The 25,480-nt window shown below is 41.2% G+C and overlaps 2 protein-coding genes across 3 annotated transcripts in view; one reads left to right on the top strand and one right to left on the bottom strand.

The window, feature by feature from the left end:
• Positions 1-496: 496 nt before the first annotated feature.
• Positions 497-22,585, bottom strand: ZRSR2 (zinc finger CCCH-type, RNA binding motif and serine/arginine rich 2). The gene is made up of 12 exons (XM_075854415.1): positions 22,505-22,585; positions 20,524-20,603; positions 19,053-19,119; positions 17,086-17,191; positions 16,600-16,683; positions 11,805-11,843; positions 11,405-11,520; positions 10,775-10,988; positions 9,106-9,161; positions 4,569-4,678; positions 3,043-3,551; positions 497-766 (listed from the first exon to the last, which is right to left on the bottom strand). Exons 1-11 carry the CDS (start codon positions 22,558-22,560, stop codon positions 3,055-3,057), a joined length of 1,425 nt encoding a protein of 474 aa, XP_075710530.1. The 5' UTR covers positions 22,561-22,585; the 3' UTR covers positions 497-766; positions 3,043-3,054.
• Positions 22,586-22,666: 81 nt separating this feature from the next.
• Positions 22,667-25,480, top strand: part of CLTRN (collectrin, amino acid transport regulator) — a 96,184-nt gene continuing 93,370 nt past the window's right edge. For both annotated transcript variants that reach the window (XM_075850881.1, XM_075850882.1), the window contains exon 1: positions 22,667-22,937. Coding sequence is in view for 1 of the 2 variants with exons in the window: in XM_075850882.1 (XP_075706997.1) it covers positions 22,922-22,937 (16 nt within the window). In the remaining variant the exon portion in view is untranslated. The remainder of the gene's footprint in view (positions 22,938-25,480) is intronic.

The raw sequence follows: 25,480 nt of genomic DNA on the forward strand, positions 1-25,480 counted from the left end.
AACGACACAAATACTTAAACCCAAAACCAGGAGTGGGTTTAAAATCGGAATCTTTCCATTATACTTTTCTATCTGTAGGTTGCACGCCTGGCTTTGACTTACAAATACTGAAGCAAAATACTGACCACAGTATACCTCCATGTGACCTAAGGCCCTGTTCACACAGAATTTTTTGCACGCCGTTTGCCGCGTATTTCGTGGCGTTTTTCGCCCGCGGCCATTGAGCGAGCAAAAATGCTGCGAAAAACACTTTCTCTGACTCCCATTGATGTCAATGGGAGGTCAGAGACGTAACCGCCCGAAAATAGGGCATGTTGCTTTATCCTGCGAGCCGGTTTTACCGCTCGCGGGGGGAAAAAATGCCTCCGCCTCCCATTGAAATCAATGGGAGGCGTTTTCAGCAGTTTCCGCGTCAAAAAAACGTGTGTCAAAATACTCTGTGTGAGCAATATTTATTTAAAAAAAAAAAAAAAACAATATGAAAATACATCTCTGCTCAATTTCAAATATTTTATATTTTTATTTAAAATTATTTACACAATTGAAAAAAATAAATAAAAATATATAGAAAGATAATGGTTTTCCATGCACTTCTCATGAACGTACACCTGACATTTTTCCTAATTAAAGAGCTGAAATGCAACAGAGAGGCCACCACTATCATCACATGTAGGGTCGCAGTCATTCTGCTTAAACGAGGATACACTGTATCCATATGTAGAGATCAAACAGGAATCCGCCAGCTCTCGCTGCCACAATAGTGAACCTGGAAAACACAGATATATTCATATTAGTGTTGTTGACAAATACACAACGTTCCAACTTTTTTTTTTTTCTCCTGTTTTAGAATTCATATAAATCTTTAAAATTATAAAATATAAATTGCCAGAATTTCAGACCATGGCAACTGCTGCTCTGATCAACAACTATCCCTTCCGTTCCACCACAAGTTTTTCTCAAAATTGCAGCAGGGGTTGGTTTGGTGTTTCATGCGGTGAGGCCCCATGCACACGACCGTAGTTTTCGTCTAGTTACAGATCATGAAATTGCAGACCCATTCATTTCTATTGACCACGGACACCTTTCCGTATATTTACGGATGTGTGTCCGGGTTGTAGAAACGATCCGCATAACATAGAACATGTTCTATTCTTGTCCGCAATTGCTGCACGGGCTCATGCATAGAAGTCTATGGGCGCTTCCGCAATTGCGGGTGGCTACGCATGTGCATCCGTATTTACTGATCCGTATTTGCGGAGAGTAAAATCCCTTCGGCTGGGTTCACACAGGGTTTTTTTGCAGGCAGAAAATCTTGCTCAAAATTCCGTTTGGAATTTTGAGGCATATTTTACTCTGCCTGCATGCCGATTTTTGCGGAGTTTTTCGCCCGCAGCCAAACATAAAACGCTGCGAAATACGCTTTCTCTGCCTCCCATTGATGTCAATGGGAGGTCAGAGGCGTCAACGCCCGAAGATAGGGCATGTCCCTGCTCTCTGAAATCAATGGGAGGCATTTTCAGACGCAGTTTCCGCGTCAAAAAACTCTGTGAACTGGCCCTTACAGTCATGTGCATGAGGCCTTAGTGGTATTTTTTTTCGCCATAAACCTCCATAGGTTTTTTTCCTCTACAATAGGAGAAATATAAATAAATTAAAAAGCCCCAATGTGTGTTATTTTTTGTTATGGAGTGGTTTGTAGCAGTTTTTTTTCTGAACCATTGTATCACTTTTTTTAATCACATAATTTGCAATGTGAAAAGCGCCACATAAAGGGCTTGTTCACTGGGCATAACTTGAAGGCTGCAAAAAAAAAAACTAAAAACGGTGTAAGTGTGACTAATACGCTAGCGCTTTTGTGAAGTGCTTTGTGACTTTTTCAGTGTGCATTTTGATGCACTTTGGGCGCAATTTTTTTATGCCGTATTTCAGGACTCCCATTGACGTCAATGGGAATATTCGCCGAGTTTTTGGTGCATTTTTTGAAATGGTGCATTTTTTTTTTTACAAAGCGTTATAATTACACTTTTGTAAGAAAGCGCGTTGTATGCACTAACAGCGCACTTTTCCATTGAGGTCAATGGGAAGCTTAAATAAAGCTTTTTTTCGCCACATCAAAATACGCGTCAAGTACACGCCGTGTGAATGTGGCCAGACAAAAAATGCAGGTAGTAAAACACTATTTTGGAAAAACCACATGTACCATTTTACTAAAAGTCTTCTTTACTTTGCCAAAAACAGACACCACACAAAAAGTGTGTGTAAAGGAAGAATCTGGAATAGGGAAAAGCACTGTAATGGAATTGAACATTTAGTAACAATTGTTCCATAGACATAACTTTTACGGAGGTAAATACCCAGCAGTGTAATAAAAGCAAGAAACAAAAAAACAAAACCCTCGCGTCACCTCAGTATCTGCGCCCAGTGTTTTTTTATGTCTAGATCAAAGAGAGTGACTAGTTTGTGAAATCCATTGTATAAAGAACGTTCCCGTATCTGCTGGAGTGGAAAGCAACATAACAAATGTTTTTGTGATCTAGGTTTTTCATCCATTAATTAGTCACACTGCTCTGTATATTTCAAGAACATTTTTAAATGCACAAAGAATAAGGTCTCAGTCTGGTCACCAAGAGAAGAATACAGAGCCGTACAATGGCACCATGGGGAGGCACACAGAGTGCCCGTTAGACTGATTTCTAGGGATTAAGTCTGCCACCACATGGTGCCTTCGTACAGCACACTGATCAGCAATGCTTCTAGGGCGGAATGCCTTGTTTACATGGTATCTAACGGAACAGGTCACCGTTATCTTTCGGAAGAATTCAGAATGAATCCGTGGGGGGGGGGGGGGTCACTGAAGGCTTGCAGAGTCATATGGAAATACAGCATGTGCCCATAGATTTCTATTGGTCCTGAAATTGCCGTTTCATGCACCTCTGAGTCTGGGTGGGGTCATAATACCATAGTGTGCATGAGGCCTTAGATTGGACCAGTATTAGCTCATCGGAGACACTTCTTTAGGTAAATTGTGCAGACGTCACATACCTTGTTAGAATTCTACTTCTGCGCACCGGGGCTTTGAGGGCTCCGCTCTCTGCTCTTTGAACGTCTTCTGCCACAGCTTCTGGATCTTGATCGACTTCTGCTCTTTCTGGTGCGACTTTTTGACCTAGAAGAACTTCTACTTTTTCGGCTTCTGGATCTGGAAGAACTACGGCTGCGGCTTTTATGCTTGCGTTTCTTTCTGCTCTTGCTGCGTGACCTTCTGCAGCTTCTCGACCTGCGTGAGCGATGTTTCTTCTTGTTTTTGTGACTACTTTTTCTCCTGCTAGAGTCTCCATTCCTTTTGAAATCGGGGCTGGGGCTGTGGTACCTCCTGGACATCCCATGACCTTCATATCGGCTTGACCGGTCCCTCCTCTCACTTGCGTTACTTCTATCTGGTGACACATTTATGTCTCTGTTGGCCTCCCAGAATTCATTATCTGGATTTCTGAAGACGTGCAGAAAATTGCAATGTTTGCCACGTGGACATTTCTGCCTTTCAAATAATCCTATGAAAATAAAATTATAAAAAAAATAAATTACTAATAACCTCTCCCATGTGGCACATTTCAGAAAATGTATATCAGGGGGGAAAAAAAGTAAAGCAAAAGTAAATTTTTTAAATTTTTGAATGCCACCTTGCCAACGATAATTTTTACAGAAATCTTAATACAAAAAATTTTCAATTTTCAAAAAATTAAATAACTTCTACTCTGTAGTAGTCAATGGCAGACATAAGCCATACAGTTGCATATTCCTTTTGCGTAAGAAGACTCAACCACATGGGCAGTTTGTACAGAGTATTATACGCCAAACGATCACCATGACTACCTAAGGCCCTTTGACGTACTACTAACTGCACTTCTCTGTGAGTTACAGCATAGCAGGCGTAGTCTCGCGAGATTACGCTGTAAACTGTCATTTACAGCGAGATCTCGCTGTGCTGTATATCACAGAGACGCTACAGAAGTGGTCAGGAGAATGAATACACATCCCGTCCTGGCTGGAGGTAATGTATAATCATTATCAGGACACTGCAGTGTATGTGGCTGCAGATAGCGATATAGCTATATCGCTATGTGCTGTATAAATGACTGGAGAGAAGTGCATGACGAGGATTGGTCACTGATTGGTCAGAGTCATACACTCCTCTGTACAACGCCCACTTGGTCATATAGTAAAACACGCCCAGTTGTCCATTGAGAAACTCATTAGCATAAAGCTAAAATAGGTCATAACTCCGTCAAAAATGATCGTTTTTCTAAATAAAAGACACTGCTATAATCTACATTACAGCGCCGATCACATCATGTACAATATAGGCCACTTATAATGTGGTGACAGAGCCTCTTTAAAGGACAATGTTTTCCTACCTTGAGCACAACAATTAAAGTTATTCCAGCGATTGTACATTTTAGTTTTGATTCAGCTTCAATATAGATGCATTTAAAGTGTATGTATACCTATGAATACCATTTTACAGGTGGCACAGTTTAGGTACAACATAGTTATCAGTAACTTCTTACCACATATTGCCAATTTCCATTTAGTGACTGGTGAAAATTCACACTGAAGCTGGCGGCCGGCATACCAGCGTCCATTGAACTGTGAAAGGGCCTGCAAACACTCTTCTTCCCTAGAGTAGAAAGAGCGATTATAGCATATACAGATCTGTATAAATAACTCTGATACAAATACGGTGTGTCTATGTTTGTCATGGTCACGTTCCCATAAGCAGTATTGTTACTCTAGTATATTCCTGCATGGAGAACTTTCATCAGAGCAAGACCCCAATACTGATCAATATAATTATTGTAGAAGGAGAATGGTTTTTGGCAGTACAGATAGTGAGAACCTGGTAAAATTGGGGTAGTCACTAAAGATCTAAAAGATAAAACCCCTCTACCAAATACTTTCCTCCAATACTAACATTTGTATCCTTAAAGGAACAGTGTCATCACAATTTTTTTTTTAATATGTTAAAGATGTTAGTGCTTTATTAAAAACGTTTATATTTATTTGTGTGTTTGTGTTTTACTTTTTCTTATTTTGACACTTTTTCTTCCCTATGGGGGCTGCCACTTTTTTTTCCATTTCTGTATGTGTCGATTAACGACACATACAGACATGGAATACGGCAGCTCCAGTCCCATAGGGACTGCGAACGGGGCCCGTTCCATCCACTAACATGTACGCCGTCTGTGTGGGAACTGCGCATGCGCCGCTCCCACACAGTCCAATTTGAAATGCGCGCCGTCCGGCGCCATTTTCCTGTGGACCGGATGTCGCGGCCGGACAGTAAGATTACTACTTCCGGTCGCGGCTTCCGGACTTGTGCACTTGGACCAGCGGCAGCAGACGGAGCGGACGGGCCGGAGGGAGCCGCGGCGGCAGGAGCAGGTAAGAGATTTCTATGTATGTTCGTGTACGTTTACTACTGTATGTAAAAAATGGCGACACACAGTGTAGGAGGTTAGACCGTTCAAACCCCTCGTTTATCCCGGCACTAGCCAGGATAAAGGAGGGGGGGGGGGGATGCTGAGAGCTCACTAGAGCGAGGGCTTTTTACCCAATTTTGCAATGCTGCAATTTTGGGAATAGCTCCATCTAGTGACCAGCAATGGGAAATATTATAAATTACAATTAATTTATAATATTTCCTGACTCGTGAAAAGAATAAAAAAAATTTGAACAATGTTTAATCACCTACACACTAAATGTTTAATTTAAAAAAAAAACAACATGTTTTTCTGGCAACACATTCCCTTTAACCCCTTCATGCTTTGGCCACTTTTGACCTTCCTGACAGAGCCTTATTTTTCAAATCTGACATGTTTCACTTTATGTTGTAATAACTTCGGAATGCTTTAACATATCCAAGCGATTCTGAGATGGTTTTCTCGTGACACATTGGACTTTATGTTACTGGCAAAATTTGCTCGGTACATTTAGTATTTAATTGTGAAAAATGACAAAAATTAAAGCATTTTTCTAAATTGAAATGTATCTGCTTGTAAGACAGGCAGTTATACCACACAAAAATGTTGCTAACTAACATCCCCCATATGTCTACTTTAGATTGGCATCGTTTTTTGAACATCATTTTATTTTTCAAGGACGTTACAAGGCTTAGAACTTTAGCAGCAATTTCTCACATTTTCAAGAAAATATCAAAAGGCTATTTTTACAGGGGCCAGTTCAGTTGTGAAGTGGCTTTTAGGGCCTTATATATTAGAAACCCCCAAAAAGTCAGCCCATTTTAAAAACTTCATTCCTCAAAGTATTCAAAACAGCATTTAGAAAGTTTAACCCTTTAGACGTTTCACAGGAATTAAAGCAAAGTAGAGGTGAAATTTACAAATGTAGTTTTTTTTCTGCAGAAATTAATTTTTAATCCATTTTTTTTATAACACAGAAAGTTTTACCAGAGAGACACAACTCAATATTTATTGCCCAGGTTCTGCAGTTTTTAGAAATATCCCACACGTGGCCGTAGCGTGCTAATTGACTGAAGCACCGGCCCCAGAAGCAGAGGAGCACCTAGAGGGTTTTGGGGCCTCCTTTTTATTAAAATATATTTTAGGCACCATGTCAGGTTTTAAGGGCTCTTGCGGTGCCAAAACAGTGGAAATCCCCCAAAAGTGACCCAATTTTGGAAACTAAACACCTTAAGGAAATTATCTAGGGGTGTAGTGAGCATTTTGACCCCACAGGTTTATTGCAGAAAATATTGGAAGTAGGCCGTGAAAATGAAAATCTACATTCTTTCAAATAAAATGTAGGCTTAGCGAATTTTTTCTAATTTCCACAAGGACTAAAAGGGGAAAAAGCACCGCAAAATTTGTAAAGCAATTTCTCCCGAGTAAAACAATACCCCACATGTGGTCACAAACGGCTGTTTGGACACACGGCAGGGCTTAGAAGGGAAAGAACGCTATTTGGCTTTTGAAGCTCAAATTTAGCAGGAATGGTTTGCGGAGGCCATGTCACATTTACAAAGCCCCTGAGGGGACAAAACAGTGAAAACGCCCCAAAAAAGTGACTCCATTTAGGCAACTACATCCCTTGAGGAATTAATCTAGGGGTGTAGTGAGCATTTTGACCCCGCAGGTGTTTCATAGAATTTATTAGAATTGGGCAGTGAAAATAAAAACAATCCTTTTTCTTCGATAAGACGTAGCTTTAGCTCAAAATTGTTCATTTTCTCAACAAATTAAAAAAAAAAAAAAAAGAAGCCAACATTTGTAAAGCAATTTCTCCCGAGTACGGAAATACCCAATGTGTGGTCATAAACTGCTTTTTGGGCAAACGGCAGGGCTCAGAACGGAAGGAGCGGCATTTCGCTTTTGGAATGCAGATTTTACTGGATTGGTTTCTGGGCGTGTGTGGAACCAAAACAGTGGAAACCCCCCAAAAGTGACCCCAGTTTGGAAACTACACCCCTTAAGGGGGACTAATAAAATGTGTAAAAAGAAGTTAAAATAAAAAGTTTTTAGTAGAGCAAAAAAAATAAAAAGTTCAAAAAACCCCCCCCTTTTCCCTCTAAAGTAATGTAAAAAGTAAACAAAATTGGTATTGCTGCGTCCGTAAAAAAGTCTGAACTATTACAATATAGCATTATTTAACGTGCACGGTGAATGCCATAAAAAATAGAAGTTGTAAACCGCCAAAATCGCAGTTTTTTGGTCACCTTAGCTCCCATAAAAAAAATGTAATAAAAAGTGATCAAAGAGTCATACGTACCAACAAATGGTGCCAATAAAAACTACAGCTCGTCCTGCAAAACATAAGCCCTCACACCGCGCAATGCATGAAAAAATAAAAAAAGTTATGGCTCTCAGAATGTGGTGAAACCAAACTATTTTTTTTTTTTTTTTTTAACAAAAACGTTTTGGTTTTTTTAAAGTAGTAAAATGTAAAAAAAAGGCTATATAAATTTGACATCACCGTAATCGTATTGAGCCACAGAATAAAGTTAAGTTGTTGTTTTTACCACACGGTGAAAGACGTAAAAACGGAACACAAAAAATAATGCAGGAATCTCAGTTTTTTCCAATGTCAGCCCGCAAATATTTTAGAAACTACAACTCCTCCCACAAAATATAAGCCCTCACACCACTCGATTTGATGGAAAAAAAAAAAAGACTTTATGGCTCTTGGAAGGCGGGAAGTGAAAAACGAAAAATCAAAAAAATGACTGTGTCCTTAAGGGGTTATAGAGATCCCCGTGCCACCAGTACGTAGTTTCATGGATACGGTCCATTTCTATGCAGGATTCTGTACTTTCTTCAGAGCAAGGTTCTTCTGTGACAGACCTAGACCAACAAGAGGTCAGCTCTTCCATCTCCCAAAAAAAGACAGTGTGCGCCCAAAATAATCTCAACGACGGCATGGGTTCCAAAAACTGTCAAAGTTGGGGATTTGAAGGGTTGTTTTCAATGCTTTCATTCTTGTCCTTTGCTCCTATACACATGGATGCCTTAGTAGACAGGTTTCTGGTACCACTTAAGAAATAACAAGGTCTTCAGCTCTCCAATTGTGGAAAAAGAAAACCCCTTTTTGTCTATTCTGATTCTAAATAGCAGTTCCGTCTCATAAAAAAGGTAGACAAAGGAACCCCTGGGATTTCTTAAAGGCTAAGCACACGTTTGAGGGTGATTTTTAAATGTTTTCATAAACAGGTCAGTTTATTTGGTGTAACATTTTAGTCTTTATTAAAAAATAGTTTTACTTTTTTGCACTGGACTGATCGTTTCAGTTATGAACTTAGATGTGATTACTGGCGGAAGAGACACGCAGGACCTGCTGTCACTGAACCAGTCAGTCCCCCGGACCTGACAGATACAGGATTTAGCGCTAGATACAGCTGCTCTATATACAGGATACAGAGCAGCTGTATCTAAAAAAGTAAAAAACATTTTTTTTAAATCAAGACTAATTTAAACAGTTATACCAAACACATTGATTGACCTGTTTATTAAAAAAAAAAAAAAAATGGCCATCAAAAGTTTTAAATAGGTGTTTGAAACGCCGATGTAAATTGCACAAAATGCTGATACTTACGTTTGATACTGGATGTAGACATTTCCTCTTAAGTGTGGTTCAAAATTGCAGCTCACCTAGTGTGTGAAAAAAAAAAAAAAGTTTGTCAACTACACCTCGGAATATACATGACTTAGGGGGAGATTTATTAAGACTGGTGTTTCTTATGCCAAGTCTTAAATAGGAAAAAAAAAGCTGAAGCAAGATGCAAGTTTTCTTCTACGATAGAAAACTAGTATAGAAACATTGTTAAATTCACCCCAAGAAGTCCATGTTAGGTCCTGTTCACATCACGTTTTTGGCCCTATGTTTCCAATGTATTCCAAGAAAGCTCCCGGCATGCACACTAAATGTGTCCATAGGGCTCAATTAAAACGACAGGCTGGTATACTTTTTCATTTGAGGTATAGAATAGCGCTGTAGAACTACCCAATGTGTGAGATTTCTCTGATAAAATTTCAAGTGTAAACTACTCAAATATTTAAAAGGCCGCTATAGTTCTGGCTTGGTCTTTTTTCCAGTAAAGGATTGCCTTTTTGTGATACCGGAGTCAGGTGACCTACCATGTGACTAGGGACAGGCAAACGTTGAATGGAGGACACGGCTGCTATTTGTCACATGTCACAGTGTCCCCATTGATACCACACAGTTCGTTACATATTGCACTTGCTCCACAGCCATGTCTTCTGTATACGTGACCGAGCTGCTCCTACCCTGCTCTGTGCTAGTGTATGCCAGCTGTCAATGTGTGCGAGATCTGCACCAACTAATCCCTGATCTAGACAAGTCCCTATATAATCCATCAATGAACATTGCGCTAGAAAAGGTGGTGACAGGAACAATGAAACACAAACCTGAGAGGAGGAAAGTTTCCCACTTCTGTGTAGAAGAAAGAAGGTAAAAAGACCGGTGACCCGGCATGAAGGTCTACTGATAGATCGTAATCTACTAATTGGTCATCACATAACCTATGACAATCTAAGGGTATGTTCACACAAAGTTTTTTCAGGCATATTTCTGAGCATAAACGTCTTGAAAAACACAAGCAAAAAGCAACTTCAATGAGAAATACACTACTGTTCACATGAGGTTTTTATGCACTGCCAAATTAAAAAAAAAAAAACAACCTCGTAAAAAGAAGTAGCATGTCACTTCTTGAGGCGTTTTTGGAGACACTGAAAACCGCCTCAAAAAAAGGTTCATTTTCAGCTTAAAGAAACGCCTTGAAATCAGAGGCTGCTTTCCCTTGAAAACAGCTCCGTCATTTTCAGCCACTTCTTTTTGTACCCGTGAACATACCCTCAAACAGCCAAAAAAAACACAAGAAAACAAACCACACATATCATGGTCAGCAATCTGGACATCATAAATACATCTGCCACTCATCTCATTGGGACCATGCAGACTGCGGTTTGAAAATTAAATGCTCTAGAGGCTTTTAATGCAAAATCAAAATTAAAAAAAACAAAAAAATAAAAATAAGAGATCCCCCCCTCCCGCAGCACCAACTTCTGTACTTTTAGAGGCCAACTCTAACGGATATACAGCACCCAAAACTATTTGTCCTGAAACATCGACCTTCCCACCAATTTTCGGCCAGAAATCTACAGACCGAACACGAGTGTGTGAATATACCCCAAATCAAAGAACGGTCATAAAGAGGAAGTTTATATATATTTATTTTTATTACCTTGAACTGGATGACCTTGCCCACATTCTTGAACTCTGGTACAACATCAGCGTAGAATTCTAAAAACTGCTGATAGATTTCATCGTCTCCATATTCTAGACTGGCGTCGGTGTCGTAATCGTCACGTCTGCATTGTTCCATTCCGAACGTAACAAACATTCCGCGAACAAGCAAAGTCTGGCTGGAAGGAGGGTAGCAATGATTGCGGGAACACCTTTGTAACAAGAGAAAGGAAACAGATGGTCTATGATTTATACAGGAGAATACACACAAAGCACCTGTATATATGGCAACTAGTATATGTGATCTGATCAGGCCATGTGTGGCCATTTTTATGTTGATCCCCTGCTCAATCTGCAGTAGTGACAGCGACTAAAGAAATATATGGTACAAGTCTTAATTCTGTCAGAAAAACACGAAAGACACATAGAACATTACAGAAATGTTATTTAATGTAACCTGCGGGTGTAAAGCAGCCACACAGGCAGATGGATGATCGTCAGTAAAACGTCTGTCAGCCAGAGCCCTATGCAATAAAGCAGTATTCTGATCTTACCCTTTAAACATGCCTCATAGTAAATTTACTTGCATAGGTTTAAAGCTGGGGCATACCGATATCTTCGTTCTTACCTGTCACCAAACCTACATGCTCCAGTTTTTAGATAGAATGGGCAGTTAGCTCGATCCTTCTCTGTGCCATATCCTTTTGGCGCCTCTGGATTGTGCCACACACCACCATTTTCTAGCTGTGAAGAAATAACCACCACCAACGTCAAAACCAACAGATAAAAGGCATCTAAATCTGCAGTTTTTGGCCAACAATTCTGCCGGCAGAAGTCTGGGGAAAAAGGAACGGGCATGTTGGATTTCAACTTGCCTAATCCCACGTTGCGGTGGGCGATAAGCTGCGGCCAGAAGAGTTTGGCTCTGGTTTATTCACCTCTGCACATTGGACTAAACATGTCCCTAAGCCAAACCCATAAATGTATTCAATTATTCCAAAACCCCACAATCTCATCTCTGGTCTTACCTGACTCTCAGCTTCATCCAACATCTTCTGCACAGCTTCCTAGAAATGGTGTAAACACAGGGCTAGTAAAAACCTCCATGAAGAACTGCATCTGCTTTTGGAGTTAAGAACCGCTAACATAAAAATGTACTTGATACAAAGAACCTCACTATTCATAAGATGGAAAACAGAACAGTGCGCCCGTATAGGTGTACCCCATGTTTATAGTAACTAAGCGGACAAACTCAAACGGGCACTGTCTGGTGAGTTCATCACCTGAGAATGATATATTTTATAAAGGAACCTCACCAGGATAACCGGAGATCCTCTCCTGGGACTCTCATCACCGTCACTGAAGACCTTTTTGATACTATTCTATTTTTTGTATCTTAGAAAACCCAACATATTCCATTATATAACCACTGACTGATTACATCAACATGTATAGACGGCTCTTTGAGTAGTTCTCTACAGTGAAAAACAACAGCACTGGAAAAGCCCTGGTGGTGGAGTGAAAGCCAAGATCCACTTAACATAGCACAACGGTTGGGACCCACAGATTCCAAAAGGGGAGACTATTTCTAGACGTATGGTACTGGGAGCTTCTGCGCTTTAGAGGATTTAAAGGGGTTGAACGAGATAGAAGGAAACCATGGCCGCTTCCTTCCAGAACCAGCGGCACTCTAGTCCAGGGGTTGTGTCTGGTGTTGCAGCTCGGCTACATTTAAGAGAGTGGGGATGAGTTGCAATACTACAAACAGCCCATGGACTAGGGTGGCATTTTTGGATGGGAGCAGCTATGTTTTCCTAATCTCATACAGCCCCTATAAAGGCAATGTAAACCTTTTGAAAAGGCAATTTATTTTTTTTAATAATAAAGGTGTAGGAGTGTGTTTTGTGTAACTTTGTAAATACTTTTTATTAAAAATGTGTTTTGGTACAGCTGCTCTGTAATCTCTATACAGAGCAGCTGTATCTAGCGCTATTTACTGAATCAGTGAATAGCACTAGATACAGCTGCTCTGTATAGAGAATACAGAGCAGCTTTACCTAAAAAGTCACACACATTTTTAATAAAAAGTATTTACGAAGTTACACAACATACACTGATAAACCTTTTTATTAAAAAATAAATAAATTTGCCTTTCAAAAGGTTTACATAGCCTTTAAGTTTGTCAGGAAAATGAAGCAGTGAAATAGGAGAGGGGAGGGGGTAAACATAATCATGATGGTCATAGTATATTTCCAATACATAGTTCATTAGATTTTGCAGTGAATAAATGCAGCAGAAGCAATAGTAACGTTCAAATAAAGATCGCTAAAATATCCAGGGCATGTATATCCTAACTCTTAGGCCAGATTCACACGGACTTGTCAGCTTTGCATCCGCAAAAAAACGCACAAATTTTCATGCACTGCAGTTCCGTGTGCCATCAGATTTTGTTCCGTGTGCCATCAGATTTTGTTCCGTGTGCCATCAGATTTCCATGTAAGTGTTGATGCACATTTTTTTTCTTCTTAGCATTTCTTCAGAAACTGGTGTGTGAATCACGGACAGCACACAGATGCCTTCAATGGGTGAATGGGACATGCAGTGAGTTTCACACAACCTACACATGTTGCGTGAAAATCAACGCAAGTCTGAATAAACCGATTGAATTGCACGGGTCCTTGTGCTGTCCGTTTTTTTTAACGGACAGCACACTGACATATACAACATTCGTGTTAATTGGGCCATTCCACAGGTGACATTTTTCATCAAATGGAGATCCGGCTTTCCTAAATGGACCACATTAGGTCTCACAGCCCTCTAATCTGTGGACAGGATTGTGATCTTACTCCAAGTGACTACACTAGACTCAAATTCCAAGAAATCGCCACTATCATACACACTTGCGATGCTGGTATTATCTTTCTATTAGGCCTGATTTACACGAGCGTGTGCGTTTTGCGCACGCAAAAAACGTGGCGTTTTGCATGCGCAAAAGGCACTTAACAGCTCCGTGTGTCATCAGCGTATGATGCGCGGCTGCGTGATTTTAGCGCCATCATTATGACACTCCGTTTGGATGTTTGTAAACAGAAAAGCACGTGGTGCTTTTCGGTTAACATTCAGAGTTTGACAGCTGGTGCGCGAATCACGCAGTTCGCACGGAAGTGCTTCCGTGTGACATGCGTGGTTTTCACGCACCCATTGACTTAAATGGGTGCGTGATGCGCGAACAGCGCACAAAGAAAGGACATGTCGTGAGTTCTTTTCAGCGGACTCACGCTGAGCAAAACTCACGGACTGTCTGCACGGCCCCATAGACTAATATAGGTGCGTACGACACGCGAGAAAAGCACGTGCGTCACACGCACGTGTAAATGATGCCTTAGATACTGACTCCAAACTGCAGGCGAAGGCACACCAAGCAATAATGTTAGGAGAATAATTAATTGTAGTGAATAAACTATCTGCATTTGTACATAGGTAACACTGTTTAATATTAATGAAGAATAAAATGCATATTGTAACCGAAAAGATACATCTTGATGTAGGGAGTCTGGCAGGGCTTAGCTGGCAGCTTTCAACATGGAAACAAAGTTAAGGAAATAAGCACTGAGAAAACTTACATCCTAATGACCTTGACTGGCAGGACAGGTTATGGTAACTTATATCATTTTCATTAAGTATAATAATAATAAATATCAACGTCCATATAGTGTTTAGTGCTATTGGGCAAATTCAGCAAACTGAGATACAGGTTTTATTTTGCCTTAGACTTTGACTTGGTCGTTATTGACAAATGTAGCACATTTACTATGATTTTGTCAACTTCAATGTTCAGATGTTGTGGATTTGCAATTTATAGTACAATAAATGTAGATGTTTTTGGTTTCTTTAGCCAAACAGACAAGTGAATATAAGAGGAGATGTATCAGTCATTGCTTTATACTTTAATTTTGTATTCACTCCTGGATTTGGCTAAAAAAAAAAAAAACAGCATGTGCGATTCCAGCCTTAGTCTGGATTCACACGAGGTCATTACGTTCGTAATTGACGGACGTATTTCGGCCGTAAGTTCCGGACCGAACACAGTGCAGGGAGCCGGGCTCCTAGCATCATAGTTATGTACGACGCTAGGAGTCCCTGCCTCGCTGCCGGACAACTGTACCGTACTGTAATCATGTTTTCAGTACGGGACAGTAGTTCCACGCAGAGGCAGGGACTCCTAGCATCGTACATAAGTATGATGCTAGGAGCCCGGCTCCCTGCAGTGTGTTCGGTCCGGGACTTGCGGCCGAAATACGTCCGTCAATTACGGACGTAATGACCTCGTGTGAACCCAGCCTTAAAGAGACTCTGTCACCTCATTATAAGTGCCCTATCTCCTACATAAGGAGATGGGCGCTGTAATGTAGGTGACAGAAGTGCTTTTTATTTAGAAAAACGATCTATTTTTACCATGTTAGAAGCGATTTTAGATTTATGCTAATTACTTTCTTAAAGCCCAACTGGGCGTGTTTTTACTTTAGATCGTTGTACAGAGAAGTGTATGATGCTGACCAATCAGTGACCAATCAGCGTCATACACTTCTCTCCATTCATTTAGTCAGCGCAGACACTGAGTTGTTCGCTATGTGCTGTCTTATACTAACACATTAACATTACTGAAGTGTTTACACAGTGAATAGACATTCCTTCCAGCCAGGACGGGATGTCTATTCACAATCCCGACACTTCGTTAACGTTTCTGTGGTATTTACAGCAGAGCAAGCGTAATCTCACGAGATCACGCTGTAAATGACAGGTTACAGGGAGATTACACTTTGCTCTGCTGTAAGTACCACAGAAACGTTTTCGGAAGTGGCGGGATTGTGACTAGACATCCCGTCCTGGCTGGAAGGAATGTCTATTCACTGTGTAAACACTTCAGTAATGTTAATGTGTTAGTATAAGACAGCACATAGCGAACAACTCAGTGTCAGTGCGCTGACTAAATGAATGGAGAGAAGTGCATGACGCTGATTGGTCAGCGTCATACACTTCTCTGTACAACGCCCACTTGGTCTAAAGTAAAAACACGCCCAGTTGGGCTTTAAGAAAGTAATTAGCATAAAGCTAAAATCGCTCCTAACGTGGTAAAAATAGATAGTTTTTCTAAATAAAAACCACTGCTGTCATCTACATTATAGCACCGATCTCCTTATGTAGGAGATAAAGAGGCTTATTATAAGTGCCTTAAGTGCTAATTCATACGCTGCAGAATTGTAGACTTTTGGTGCAGATTCCAAACTGAAAATCTACAGTCCAACACATGTGGATTGTGTTTCAAAAACTCCATCCACATGTAGCGGAAAAAACCTGCCTATAATTGAGGAGATGCTGCAGATTTTCTATTCTGCAGCAGGTCAATTCTGTTGTGTATTTTTTTTTGCGAATTGTCGCTGCAAATTTCCCCACTTGCAACGGATAGGTTGAAATCGCAGCCTTGCTGCTAAATCCGCAACGGCATTTGTCTGCAGCGTGTAGAAAATCTGAACACACCCCTTCTCCGAAAGAAGCCGCCTGTCAATCAGCTGATCTACCCGCCAGCAATCTGCACACGTACTATTATAAGGTGCATATTTAAATGAATAGACGCCACAGCAGGAACCCCTTTCCAGCAGCTCCCTGCTCTGGCTTATGGAAGGCGATTTCGATAGGCATGTGGACATTAGCTACAGGATTCCCTCTAACAGGGCATAGGAAAGTGCCATATTTTACATATCCCAAATGACTACAGCTGAAACAGGATATGATCGGTTCCTATCCTCCCAGAACAGGAATCACCTCTCTTTCTCGCTTCCTCACTTGCTCTGGCTCTTCGGCTTTCTCCTTCATCTCCTGTTGTCTCCATTCTTCTATCAGCTTTCTCTGCATTAAACAAAAAATGCAAAATTCACTTACATGCCAAGATCTTTAGCTTCACAAAGTATAATATGGGTGTAGCATTATTTGGCGATATCTGTAAAACAAGAGGTAAATATGTGCTGCTTTATACAAGTAAAATGAATTGTAAGTAAATCTGAGATTTACAATATTACTAAGTCTTTCACCCGCATACATCTCAGGCGGATATTCTGACTACGGAAGTAACAGTACCGAGACTCATTACATGCCAATTCCAAGGAAGTTAATACATTGGATTCTTACTAGAGATTAACTGTCTGACAAGATATTATCCTCGGTCATAGCGTGTACGGCGCAGCGTTCCAGGCATGAATGATTCTGCTAATGCATGTTTAGTATGGTTACATTATCCCTTCCGTACTGTACCTCCTCCTCCTCACGTCTCCGAGCCGCTTCCTCCTTTTCCATTTTAAGGTCGAATTCATCCTGAGCTTTTTGTTCTCTAACCAGCCATTCTTCATGTAACCTTTGCCTGCACATACAATTTAAAAAAAATATGAATAAAAACAAAACTTTAATGTAAAAGCTTAAAAACTGTATAGATTAAAAGATCTACAACGTTCTTATATACTTTGTGTTTCAATTGTACACTACTTTAAATATATTAGTTTGCTTTCATTCAGAGGCAGCAAAACGGTAAATATCCCTTCCTGATCTCAGCTGAGAAGTAGATACAATTGGATGTAGTCTAGAAGATGCTTTGTTAGGCTTCTTTCACACTATCGTTAAGCTCCATGTAGCTCTCTTCCGTCAGTCCAAACAGAGAGCATTGCACCCGTTAGACTTACCATTGTTTTCAATGGTAATTCTTTGTTTCAGATGAATTTCGTTTTCCTCCGTTCGCTAGGTTCTCATTTTTTTTTTTCACAGAAGCAAAAAGTGCTGCAGACTGCACTTTTGTTTCCGTCAAAAAAAAAAAAACGGAAACCTAGCGAACGGAGGAAAACGGAAAGCATATGAAACAAAAGAATTACCATTGAAATCAATGCTAAGTCTAACGGGTGCGATGCTTTGTTTGGACTCTTGTTCGTCTCTTCCTCTGACGGAAGAGAGCTAAACGGTGCTTAACGGTAGTGTGAACTTGGCCTTGATCTCTTTGGTAGTTTGCTGCAGTGTATGAGTCTGCAGTCCTGGCTGTTTAGCTCACAGAAAATTGTCTAGACTGGATACAATTGTACCCAATTCAAAGCGGAGAGCAGGATCAGGGATGTACAGGTTTGCTGCCTCTGAACGTAAACAGTGTTTTCATTCACTGACAGCAACATCTTGAAAGGGGTGAAAAGAGTTACAGAACTTTCCATTTATATAGTGATTAGGCATTATTTTCAGATAAACCCCTTTAAAGAATACAATACACAGTTTATAACCCTTAAAAAGAGACCCATCATAAGAAAAGGCCATTAATGGCCTTGCAGAATGCTGCCCATGGGGTGATCAGTCCCATTCCCAGCAAACAGTTTCCCCTGTAGCAGCCGCTGCAGGGGGGAGTTTACTATTAAATGGCAATTATTCAAATGAATGGCCGTCTTTGTAACACAAGGATGACTAAAGTCTGCCAGAACGGGAGCCGGTCGTTCCCAAGCGAAGCACCCTCCCTATGATGTCCATATGCCTTAATAGGGAATGTGGACGGGGGGTGTCTGCAAGAGCCAATTCCTTCAAGTGAATATTTTTCTCATATCTTACATGTGAAAACTCGGGGGCAAATACAACTACGTAAGAAGCCTTCTCAATGTGCAATGGTAATAGTAAGCAGCCACCCCCCTGATAAATAATAGGTGGCTGCTCATCAGTATTTTTCTCCTGTGCTACTTCCCCCCATATCGTATTGTGGCTTGTTTGCATCCTGCTGAGAATTCGTTTTTAACCTGCTCTTGTATCAGTAAGTATGGCCTTTTCTGTGATTTTGTGTAGAATTAATCCCATTTTCTGTGATTTGCAAAGAGAGCTCCATAATGATGGCCAAAAGCTGAATTTTCCATATTTGCCTGTATTTAGGTTCCATGCACACAGCCTATACTGCGGCGACCAGAGTCCAGAGCAGTAGACTGTGTGCCGCCGTATGTTGCCTCATTACACCACCATACAGACATTTATATTGGTGTCCGATGTAGCATGCCACAGTTTATTTGCGTTTGGACTCATACAAAATTTCTCTTTATGATTTTATATAAAATTGGAGGCATAGAGAGGTGCAGTAGTGCCACAGACTGCTACAATGTATGTTTTACCTGCAGTGCTCTTTAACAAAGTGCAGCAAAACACAAATACATCAAAATACGTACATCAGTATAAAAATTGTATAAATCGGAAACTATTTTGTTTGAGAATACCTTTCAATTTCATACTGTAAATCATCTTCGTCTTCATCACCAGCACTGGCTTGCTCTTGGTTTTCTCCTGCCAAAATAATAGATAAATAATTTTCTTGTCTTAAATATGTGTAGAACAGAGTACATGAGCTCTTCCTGAAGAGTACGGGAGAGATTTAGGACTGGCGTTTCATATGCCGGTCTTAAAGAGTTTGATGGAGTAAGATGCGGCACAAGTGTAGAATCTGTCGACTGGCCGTGCCCAATCCAGATAAATTTATTTAAAAAAAACAAAAAACACACGTTCTCTCCTTTATGGCTCCCTCAGCATGCTGCAACTCATACAAGGTACTGACGGCGGGCAGCATCAGGGCCTTATATGCGACGCAGCACTCATCAATGCTGCGTCACCGACAAAGTTCTTCCCCTGCCCGGCGTCAGGACCACGAGTTGCAGCACGCTGAGGGGGCCATAGGGAAAAAGCTAGCGGTGAGCATACATTTTTTTTCTCTTTTTATTGTACGAAGATGAAGGGGAGGAGAGGGTGCAAAATACGGGGCACGGCACAGACCTCTACCTTGCTACGCTATACAGAGTACAATCTCCATCAGCTAGGAGCTGGTGTAGATTTCTGCTATGATTTACACCACTTGCTAACAAATTACAGTAAACCTTTTTCAAAAGTGGTCATTCGCAATTTGCCCTACAAAAAAATTGGTAATTTACCCTGCAAATCGCTACATTTGCAGATAATAAATGCCCCTGTTTTTATTCGGTCCCTTTTCAGACCTCTTTACGTGTTACTTCTCACATGTTGTACTTGCTCATTAACGCACCTTGTATATGTTAATGAGAGGATATTTCTGCCTCTTACCAGCACTCTATATGTATATACTTGACTGGCATTATACAGCTATAACGCAGGCACATTTTAACATCTGGATTTTGGCCATAACACCGGCCAGGTTGGTACAACTGCGGAAGGTCTGGGTGTTGTGCGCTGAAATGTGGCAGTGTTAGGGCTTGTCCACACACAACGGATTTGCTGCAGAAAATTTCTGCACCAATTCCGTTGAAAGTCAAAGGCTTTCCGCTGCGGCAAAAATGCACCATTACTTGCGGTTTTTACGGCAGAAAATGGTGCGTAAATTGCTGCGTTTTTCCCAATGTTAGGAGATGGAGACACCTCCTCTGAAAAACACAGCAATTCAGTCCACTTTCCACAGCAGGAATTGCCACGCTGCGGTCTGAAAATTACGCACCGCAGGTCAATATCGGCTCGGAGATTTTACGCAGCGTGTGGATGAGATTTGTTAAACCTCATCCACTATGCTACTACTGTATTGTGCTGCGTTTTTTCCGTCCGAAATTCCGGACGGAAAAAATGCAGCAGTTCCCCAGCGTGTGGACAAGCCCTTATGGTCAAATGAAACCGGCCCCAACTCTTCACATTTTTTTTATAAATATATGATCAAAATAAGAAGACTCTTACCGGATTCTCTTAGTTTTGCTAGCTCTTGTCGTTTCTTTTTCCGTCTCTCTTTCTTCACGATAGATCTGGCTTTCTTGTGGCTGTAATGGAAGTATTGATGGGTGAACATGAGATTACACCGATTCATTACTATCTAACATTTACTCAAAGCGAAGAAAGAGCAGCGCCGGAACAGCCAGACGGTTTAGAAGAGAATTTCTTTACTCCAGTGGTGCAAAGTCTCGGCTTTATTCCTTCTTTGCTTGGAATACGCGCTGAGTGGGTGAGACGGACCAAGCCCGCCAGGCGATCATTTGAGACCTATGGGTGCAACCTAACTTTATCATGTTAGGAAAATATATCAGAAAAACTTCACTACCAGGGTTTAGACTGAGATGATAAAAAAAAAATGCTGTACACATTGAAAGCCGGTTACACCACTTTAGTAGTCAATTTGATTTTAAAAGACAAGAAATTTTATAGACACCAATAGAAAACAACCCACAAAAACCCCTTAAAAAAATAATCTGGAAACAGTTTGACAACATGGATCCTAAAATGTGCCCAAGTCTTAACTACCTAAATGTGTAGAGATAAATATATTCCAGGGGCCAATTTACTTAAAAAACAAACAAAAAAAAAAAACAACTCAATTTGACAACAAGAGCTCCTAAAGACATCAGCAAAACACAGCCTAAGAGACCCTGCGACAACACTACGACATCTGGAGAGTATCTTCAGGCATCATACGGTTGTCATGGCAACTGTACCACCCAGTGTGCAGGAGCTTCTTTCCATGCCCGATGTCAGCTCGAGCGGTAGAGTACAACTGGACTGACACGATGGGGGAGATTTATCAAAACTGGTGCAAAGAAAAAGTGGAGTAATTGCCCAAGGCAACAAATCAGGTCATTGCTTTCTTTTTCCAAACGACCTTTGTAAAATGAAAGCTTGAAGTTAATTGGTTGCTAGGAGCAACTACTCCACTTTTCCTTTGCAGCAGTTTTGATAAATCTCCCCCTACAAGTGCCAGCAGCAAATAGCTAAGTACATCTGAACGCCTATGACGTGTCCAGTCCCCTGGTAATACTGATTGCCCAAGAGAAGACTGGTCTACTGTAGGCCAACCATCTACTGTAGGCCAACCAGACAAAGATGGTCCTCTGCTTTACAGTGTGTCTGATATCGGCAGACACTTATGATAGATCTACAGGATATGCCATAAATGTCTGATAGACGAGGGTCCCAGCTATCTCCTGAACAGGGCTCCCCTGACCCCATTCCTCTACAGGCCGCCGCATCCAGGCAGATAATAGGTCACAACAAGAAGTGAATCCGGACATAGCGGAGCCATGAGGTTTCCGGAACTCCCATTCACGTCTATGGGAGTTACGAAAAACAGTGTAGCTCGGCTGTTTCTGGATTCCTGTCCCATTCTTTGCCTGTGTACGGCGGCCAGCAGCCTCCTCATTAGGCGGGATGGGGTTGGGGGGACACCTGTTTGAAAGATAGGTGGAAGCCGCGTCTATCACACATGTATGGCATATCCTCCGTCTGGGGCGACACCACCTCTGCAATGACGCTGATCTGCAGGAGCACACACACTCCCATGTTTCTTATATACCCAACTGAAGGCAGAGAATAGATATGAAGGATTGGCAGGCCTTATTCCCTATGCATTCAGTGGGGGGGGGGGATCCCCTCAAAATCAGCGGCTAGAATCAGAACATTGAGTTTCTGTAGAACTCACAACAAGCAGCTTTCACCCCACAGGGAATAGACACTACATGAAGTAGCCATATACAACAAGCAGGTCACATGATCACACTCCGTCAGTAGACCCAGCAATTATTATACACACGGGTCATGTACTAGCCATTCAACATTTGGTAGTGAATTCTTCACAGAAACTACCAAATGAGAAGAATCATCACCGAGAGTGGCCGCTGTATTTCTGTGACCATCTCTAACCACAACCTCAATCCTTTAGAAATACACTTACTTCAATCGCACTGCTTCGGAGTGCACGGAGGTCGCCATCTTTGTTTCTGTCGCCATTGAACATCTTCAGTACGGAAGCCGAAATAGGACGCTTCCAGATGCTTATGCGCATGCCCATAAACCGGACGAAGCGCCGTCACTTCATACGGAGTCATGTGATACGAATAGAAGGGCTGACGGCCGATAGAATCGATAAGCGATCTGTTAGCGGCGTTATGATTAGATTAGATTAGATTAGATTAGATAAAATAATATAAAATGAATAGATCAAGGAGGTTTCTTTTAGGTAATTTAGGGAGGTCACACACGTACATCCTGCGTCCTCGGAGAAACGCTGATCATCTATTAGGGGGATCCACGATATAAAATGGTCGCATCCAAAACAGCCTGACAAGCTGGGTACTCCCAGAGCGAAACCATGAGCAGGACAGCGGGTGAGACTGTTCACACTGCGGTTTTTTGGTTGCATTTTAACACGCATTATTGTTTTTTTTCTGGTGAATAAACTTTTATTAAGAAGCATGGAAGTTTATCTGCCAAGACATAAAAACGCACAGTGTGAACCCAGCTTTAGAGGGTTGCGTTCAGATGCAGGGTGGGGGAGTAGGTTGAGGAAGATGGCATCGTGGCTGGTGGTGATGGGGAGTCTGTGGGGGTTTTAAACAGAATGAGTGGGAGGGAGTGAAAAGAGTGAGGTGAGAGTGGCAAAGAATAGGTGGGTATGCTTATGAGGGTTATATAGGGTAGGGCAGCAGAGGGCAGGTCAGTCTTAGGGTATGTGCAGACACACTAATTACGTCCGTAATATACGAACGTATTTCGGCCGCAAGTTCCGGACCGAACACAGTGCAGGGAGCCGGGCTCCTAGCATCATACTTATGTACGATGCTAGGAGTCCCTGCCTCGCTGCCGGACAACTGTCCCGTACTGAAAACATGATTACAGTACAGGACAGCAGTTCCACGGAGAGGCAGGGACTCCTAGCATCGTACATAAGTATGATGCTAGGAGCCCGGCTCCCTGCACTGTGTTCGGTCCGGGACTTGCGGCCGAAATACGTCCGTAAATTACGGACGTAATTAGTGTGTGTGCACATACCCTTACCTGTGGAGATGTCTCCCACCCTTCCCGGATGGTGATACCCCACAAGCCCATTGGTGGTTGTTAATGGGCTATAGCAAACATACTACAGATTAACCACAGGGTGGCGGTGCAGCAGGTACTTCTGAAGGTTGGTTGGGAGGGATGAACCACTACCTGGGGGGAGATTGTGATCAGTCAGACCCCCGAACTCTACAGGTAAATTTAGATGATAAACCGGAGAAACAGAGTCCATATATATCAATGTATGAAACAACTAAATATCTTTATTAAGAAACAAGAATAAAATACATAAAATAACATAGACAGAGAGTCCAAAAATAGTCCTTAAATGGATCACAAAAGTGTACATTGAGTCACTGTATATATTAGAGAACACTGATAGTATGCACAGTTACTATGACTCAATGTAACTCCAACATGGGGTGCATTGACATAGTATGAATTGTATGAAAAACAGGCAAAATGCCTAGCTCTGAAAAGGTCTATGGTGACTGAAAAGTAAGTACTTATTGCCTAAAAAGTCGCAAAAAAGCCCCCGATGTAAATCCAGAGTATGCACTTACCCATGTATGGGAGGTGGAGTGTGACCCAGCGGTATAGGATAGCGCCCCGACGCGCGTTTCGCCCGTAGCTTTCTCAAGGGGTGCAGATGTTATATTGGTGCCCTGTTTATATGTGCATCGATAGAGTCATCTGATCTCCCCTCTGCCAATCAGGAGCCAATCTCAGCGGCGCCTGACTGTGACGGAGCTTGGATATCGCCGTCGGACCTCAGTGACCCACTGCGCATGCGCGAATCCCGGGACGCGTCACCAGGGAAACAGCGCAGGCGCAGAGAGCCATAATGAAAGCCCGGCCGACGAACACCAAGTCCTACCTATTTCTTATAGGTCCCATCCAAGGGGCTAACAAAATGTAAGTGTATATTAACAAGATTTTAGTTCTATGGAATGCTCGACCTACGCTCAATGAGCGTAGTCATTTAGTCTCCATTATAAAGTCTAAAAATTGTCAACAGGTTAAATCCCTGTATATTAGCACCATCTAGTGGTTATATTTTGAAATGGGCAGTTTATGTAAAGACAAATTAATAACTGACATATAAGAGTGTGATATATTGTGAACGTGATGTCAATGTGAACAAAAAAATAAAAATAAAAGTAGAATAAAGTGCGAGTATGAGTAATGGTAAATCGTTAGAGATACAATTACATAACATCTATACATAACAGTGAGTATAAAGGGTTATAATCCTCAGATAAATTAATATATACATGAAACACTGTAATCAGAGGAATACACGTGATATAATAAATAAAACAAAAATGATTAGGGCTGAAAGTAAGAAACAAGCACCACAACAAAATAGACAAATGTTAGAGTGCATATTAAATCACAAAAAAGTATATATAATAAGTAATAAGGAGACAAATAATCCAATATATAAAATACAAATTACATGTATTCACAAAAGGACAAAAAATCCCGTACAAATGTAAAAGCAGTGATAGAAAATAAAAAATAAAAAATAAAATAAAATAAAAAATAGAGAATTTTTTTAAAATCGAGCATTCTTTTTTCTTTTCCACGGCAAGTCTTGGGATCCATATTGGTCGCAGAGATGAAAATATCAGATTTAAATAGAAGTACGAATCTGAGCACTATCGAAGAAACAACAAAAAAGCACTTTAATATCATTTTAAAACATCAAGAAATTATAAAATTAAAAACCTAGGTAGAGATATCACAGAAAGGCTGCAAAACTCAGACTTTCATTTAAACCCAAAGGGGTCATGGTATCAAGGACTGCAATCCATCTGCATTCTTTTTGGGCCAACATGGTCTTCGCATCTCCACCTCTGACACCACAGTG

This window comes from Rhinoderma darwinii, chromosome 2 (genome assembly GCF_050947455.1).
Source record: "Rhinoderma darwinii isolate aRhiDar2 chromosome 2, aRhiDar2.hap1, whole genome shotgun sequence".
Classification (NCBI taxonomy): domain Eukaryota; kingdom Metazoa; phylum Chordata; class Amphibia; order Anura; family Rhinodermatidae; genus Rhinoderma; species Rhinoderma darwinii.

Bases quoted from the DNA above. Each gene is read 5' to 3' on its own strand.
- ZRSR2 (XM_075854415.1), bottom strand. From the start codon at position 22,560: ATGGCGACAGAAACAAAGATGGCGACCTCCGTGCACTCCGAAGCAGTG. The intron at 19,120-20,523 runs GTAAGAGTCTTC...TTATTTTGGCAG, and splicing joins AGCAAAACTAAGAGAATCCG to GAGAAAACCAAGAGCAAGCC. The intron at 3,552-4,568 runs GTAAGAAGTTAC...TTATTTTCATAG, and splicing joins ATGGAAATTGGCAATATGTG to GATTATTTGAAAGGCAGAAA.